The sequence below is a fragment of the Limulus polyphemus genome, unplaced genomic scaffold (assembly GCF_000517525.1).
Source record: "Limulus polyphemus unplaced genomic scaffold, Limulus_polyphemus-2.1.2 Scaffold1785, whole genome shotgun sequence".
NCBI lineage: Eukaryota > Metazoa > Arthropoda > Merostomata > Xiphosura > Limulidae > Limulus > Limulus polyphemus.
In genome coordinates this window covers 85872-91907 of record NW_013667395.1, presented here as the reverse complement: position 1 = coordinate 91907, position 6036 = coordinate 85872, and the positions used below count along the sequence as shown (strand labels likewise).

The window sequence follows — 6036 nt, the reverse complement described above, 5'->3', positions numbered from 1 at the left end:
GAATGTGACTCAATTAAGCTTGGTACCTATATTTAGTTATGTTAAAGACTTTAGTGTTAAAAAAAAAAAAAAAAGGGGAAACATTTGCAGAAACAATTTACAGGAAACTTGTTTATTGAAATAAACGTTTCAGTGAAGCTGAAAATGAACTAGTACTTAAGTTTAAAACTTATCACAATGATACTTATTAAATAAGTGTGTGCATGAAATGGACTAGATTTTAAAATGTATGAATCTCTCTCTCTCTCTCTCTCTGGTATACATGTACCATATAAACTGAATTAACCTAACATAATACTTCAACAAAGTGATTGAATAATATCCTAAGAAAAAAATACTCTACCTTGTTACATGCACTCTCAACTTGTATAACAAATTTTGTACAAGTAAAAATGAAAATACTGATTGTAATGAAACTTAAGCCACTTGCTCATTTTTAAGTTTTTATACCTATACCCCCAAAAAAGTTTTGAAAACAAACACTATTTACATGATTTAACCAGATTACAATAAACTTGTCGATAAGAAATATATGTAGTCATAATACCTCAACTGATTAATATTTTTCATACTTTGTCATAATTCGTTTAATATTATGAGACGTTAACTTGATTAAACAACCTGATATAATGATTAATTACAGGTGCTTCATTAAGCCAAAACACTAATGTCCCAAAACTACCTGCAGTACTTGGATTAATTTATAAAATGTTTGCGAGATGTATATTCTCCCATCAAAGTAAGTGCTTTGTTTATGTGGTGTTCTTAAATGATAACCTATTACTTTTTGTTTATGGTGAATCCTTATTATTCTAAGCTTGCATATTTCATTTTGTCTTCATCAAATGATTTCTATGAATTACAAAAAAAAAACAACAAAAAAACACTTGTGCACCTATCCTGGTTTTGGAAAATAAGGATTTACAATTATTAGACAATTAAAATTCTTCTCCAAAACTAAAAATACACTTAACTGTTTTTAAAACCATTTTACAAACGAGTAAGATATTTAAAGTAAATACTTCCAGTGAATCCTCACCCTAAGTTGTATTTATAATTATACAAGCAAGCACTTAAATTAATTTTATAAACATGGTACATACTTAAACTAACTTAATCCATTTGTATCTTTGTAGGCCTATTCTATGCTCGATTTTTATTACTATTATTATTTAATACAAAATATTGGAAGAAACTAATTTCGAAATTTTATTTCTGTATTTAGAACTTGCTATCAATTGCTTTCACTTAAATTGTTTGTTCAAACTCAATCTTGAACAAGGTTACAGAACCATCAAATAGTAAAGATTATATTTAATTGCTAAAACAATGAATTTATCGAAGCTCTGGTTATATAACTTACTTTATGAAATATCTCTCTCCAGACTGTGTTTTTGCCATCTCCCACCCAGGTGGAAGAGGAATACTGTCTATACTATCAGCACTCTGTTGTCTCGGATGTTGATGCTGGGAAGTGGTTTGATTGTAACTTTGTTGCAGTGATGCTGGAGACGAATGTGTATGGCGATGACTGACTGTTAAACCACTTACAATTATATGTTGTTGTTGTGGCGAAGTTGTTGCCGAATTTGATCCAACGGAACACGGGGGAGGAGGAGAAAATGTTCCTTCAAAACTTGATTCTCGACTATGTGAAGCTGATTTTGATCCCCCGTCAGGCGGCTGAAAAAAAGATCGCGGAAGGTTTCGAAGCCTCATAGGAGGTCCACTTAACTGTACTTGACTGTCTTTTGGAAGCATTGCAGCCTTGAAGAGGTCATCTAAATTCGTTTCGCTATCGTAGCAGACTGTTTGATTGGGTCCTTTTTGCTCGAAGACATCCCTTGATTGGGACATCTTTGTGTTTTAACTGCCTTCCTGGATTACTATATAAAATACCCAGGGTCGAGAGTACAATTTCGAATTAGGTACTTACCATGAATCGTGAAAATTATAGGTATGATTCTGGTAGTTTATCGCTAGTAATAGTACTATACTTTCGTCTCGCCTGCTAGCTTACCTCTACCGTAACTACTCAGGTGTTTCCTTGGCTGCGGGGAGTGTATGAAGAGAACGACTGTAGCGACCCCATCAAACATTATCTGCACGTCTCTGTCCCACGGTAGCACGCACAGAGCTGAAGTATTTCCAGATACTTCCTTCTCGCACAACGGGCTTCACGAAATTTATTAATTTAATCATAATACATTACAATTCGCGTTAAAACGCGAACTACATCACATATTTGTAGTTTCAATATATAAATATTGATAGTTTTTCGTATGTGTATTTTATACCCAGTTTATAGTTCATTAAGTTAAATGCTTAAAGAAATCGTATTAAATTCCTACTTTTATTGTGAAGCTAACAATTCCATAAAATTGGATAAAATGGTCTCAGCTTTCAACTGAGTTGACACGACAATACAATTCTAACTTAAAATTAAATTGCATTAGATTAACTTTTTGCAAAGTACTATGTTTTTGGCGTTAAATGAAAAATATCGTAAGTAGATTTAATTCCTTAGTTTATATTTTATCACTTTTAATTATGAATGTTTAAATGTATTGTTAGAAAACTTGAATAGCTTTCTGGAGCATTAAAAAAAATCAAAATGTTGTTTGTATCAACTGCTGCCCTCTACTAACAAATAGTTGAAACACTGTTCGTGTCATTTTTCAGTATTCGTACGTCGTCTCGTGGTCAGGGCGCTTGGCTCGTAATCTGGGAGATCAAATCCCACCAAAGAACATGTTCGCCCTTTCAGTTATGAAGGAGTGATAATGTAACGGTCAACCCCATTATTTGATTAGAGTAGCCTTAAATTGGCGGCGAATGATGTGGACTAGCTGCCTTCCTTCTAGTCTGTCCCTTCTAAATTTGAGGCGGCAAGCGCAGATAGCCTTCTAGGACCTTTACTCGAAATTCAATAAACGGTATTCTTAATTAGACTGGCAGTTAGTATGATTTTGCTGAGACTGTATTTGTTAAAATACTTGTATTACAATAACTTATCGAAATGTTTTGCCGCAAAACATCTGCAAAAAATATCGATACGGAAGATACTGGCTCAACTAAGATTTATTCACCTGAGGGTTACATAACTATGTAATATGCCAACACCAAAGATAGATATATTTAATATTGTCCGCGCACAGACGAGTACAGTCTTTGTAGTACTTTTTTATTGGACGTCCAAGTTTGACAGTTGTTGATGAATTATCTTGTGTTGATGTTATGGATAAAATTATTCTCCTTTCTTATCTCGACAAAACAATATACAGATCCTTTGGCTACCAGGCTTAACTCTGATCCAGATTCACGATGTACAGTTGTTTTTCTGCATGGTCAAGTAGTTGATCACTGAGTGTGGGGTAAAGCACTACCAAAATGTACTTCAGTTCGTATATTTCCCTCCATGTTTCACGAAATTCAAGTGAGAACCTCCAGCAGAAAGAGTAGGTGTCAAATCAAAAGTAAATAGTCTATATTCTCCCGAGTAATCGTCACCCCCTCTCCCATATGAATTCCTTGATCTCGAAACTGTTTTCCCATCCCAGTAACTATAGTTTCATAACTTTATGCATACATTTCGGCATCAAAATCGGGTTGTAAAGATCGAGCATGAATCTGTTTTTCCATCAATAGTGATTTGCTTCGAAATTGATACTGTATTGTTTAAGATTGTACGGGTTATTTTTTCAATCCGTTAAATGCATTGTTATCAACACATCATATAATAAGAGGTGTAGATGCTTAACCTAAAATGCATTATCGATAGATGCTCATAATATAATTAAGTTTCTCCGAGGAATTGAATGATTTGCACACTATATACTTCAAGCGATATTTAGCCATTCGTTTCTGAAATTGTTTAGCGTGCAACAGAACGACTGATGGGCTGATCTTGACTTTTATATATAGATAGAAATGTGCTGTAGTAAAACTTTGAATCTCGATGCATCATTTGATACAATACAAAATGAATCTACTTTGTACATGCCAGAGTTTTTAAACTTACACTATTGGGCAAGAACTTGTTCTAGAAAAATGTCAATGTAGATGGCAATCGCATCAATTGTGTATCTGTGTTCGTCTTTGATTCCATCATTCTCACAATCATTAAAATCAAGATCATTCAAACTTCCCGAGGTGTCCGTTGTCCACATAGATGATGTCAAATGACTTCTCTTTGCTTCTCCATCATAATTTAGCAAACTTTCTGTGTAGGCTTTATATGCTTAAAAGCCGTGAGGTGAAGAAATGAGCTTGTCATTCAGGCGTACATCCACTTGATAAAGTAGAAAATGAAGAAACAGATTGACGGGAGCAGAGTTATCTATTTTTGTTGGTCTTATCCGGCTTGACAATCTTCCTTTACGTATATATGATTGTACCAGATCTAGGTATTCATCTCCTAATCCCAGTATGAGAACTCGACGATTCATCTGTCAGTTAATAAAGATAGATGATTTTATCCAATCCACTGCCCTTCCTCAGTCATGGTTTTCATGGGACGAAGATAAATTGGGTCTGATTTACGTCGTGCATTCCTGTTTCCTGATCTGTATCGAAATCAAAAATGTATTTATTTGATGGGTCCTTGATATTTTTGTGCTGGAGACAACATAAATGGTTGTTTAAGACATGATTTACATCCTACACAAATGTATTCGCCACAACGATGAAATTCGGGATTACGTTTCTTACTGTCAGTAATGATAAAACGATTCTTGCACTGATTAAAAAAAATTTTCGTACGAAGATTTCGTTTGTTTATCGTGCATTGATTTATGTCGATTGTAAAATTCTACAGATTTACAAAATCTGTTGCAATCTGAACAGACAACGTTTTGACCGTTCACACATTCATTACTATAACAAACGTTACAGTACCATGAACAATTTGTTTAATTGTTCAAATGATTCATCGCATTCTGAACGATAATAATTTACCCCGAGGAAACCTTTCGTTGATGTTATAACGTCGAAATGGTGATCATAATACCACAGATTTTCTCTGAGTGTGAACTGCTTTTATATATATTACATAGTTAAATTTTTCCGAAAATACTATGTATTTGAGCATTTATATGACGTTCAAATATAATATCTTCTATGCCTTATGGAACATTAGCTGAATAATGCAATTCTTTAGCCATGCCAGTCGGTAGTGATCGTCAATCATGTCTAGTATACTTATAATTTGGATCTTTTCTGAGATATGCTAAGCCTAATATTATTACTTTAGCACAACAAAAATCGTCATTGTTAATTATAGCAATAACCGATTTTTTTTTCTTAAGTCTGTCTAGACTGATGTTTGGTCAGTTACGTCTGGCGCTGTTTACTGGTAATTGTAACGTTGTGTTGCGTCAGCGAGATCACGTGACTATTGCCACGCCACCTGCTTTCTAGAACTATCCCGTTCCTTCGGGAGTGCTCTAGCATTTACTAGATTGGGGGTGGTCTGGTATATATATATAAGATGGTCACGGCGTGACGTGACAATAATGTGTGTGTAGGTAATGAGTAATTAAACTGCAGTCAGAGAGAGACGTATTGTTGAAGTTAACGTTCCTTGTTAAAACGTTTGTAAAAGAGCGACTGTTATATTCAGAAAGAATAAACCAATTTTATTAAGTAAGGACTTGTGTCGCTAAAGTTTCGTCGGAACGAAGTTACGGAAAGTTAATTAACAAAGGGAGACGTAACAAATTGGTGTCAGAGAGTGGGATAAAAAAAATGGAAACGAGAAGCGGCAAATCAAACTACAGCATAGCAGACTTGATGGCAGCAATACAAGAGCACCAAAAGAAACAAGAAGAGGAGAGATTACAGCAGTTGTTAGAGGAAAAAGAAAAGAAACAAAAAGAACGAGAAAAGAAACAAGAAGAGAAATTACAGCAGTTGTTGGAGGAAAAAGAAAAGAAACAAGAAGAGAAATTAAAGCAGTTGTAGGAGAAAAATTAAAGAAACAACAAGAGAAATTAAAGCAGTTGTAGGAGGAAAAAGAAAAGAAACAAGAAGAACGAG

At 34.3% G+C, this 6036-nt stretch overlaps 1 protein-coding gene across 6 annotated transcripts in view; it reads right to left on the bottom strand.

The window, feature by feature from the left end:
• Positions 1–2043, bottom strand: part of LOC111087139 (transcriptional coactivator YAP1-like) — a 91347-nt gene extending 89304 nt beyond the window's left edge. For all 6 annotated transcript variants that reach the window (XR_002611858.1, XR_002611859.1, XM_022392733.1 and 3 more), the window contains exon 1: positions 1364–2043. Coding sequence is in view for 4 of the 6 variants with exons in the window: in XM_022392733.1 (XP_022248441.1) it covers positions 1364–1857 (494 nt within the window). In the remaining 2 variants the exon portion in view is untranslated. The remainder of the gene's footprint in view (positions 1–1363) is intronic.
• Between the last annotated feature and the right edge of the window lie 3993 nt (positions 2044–6036).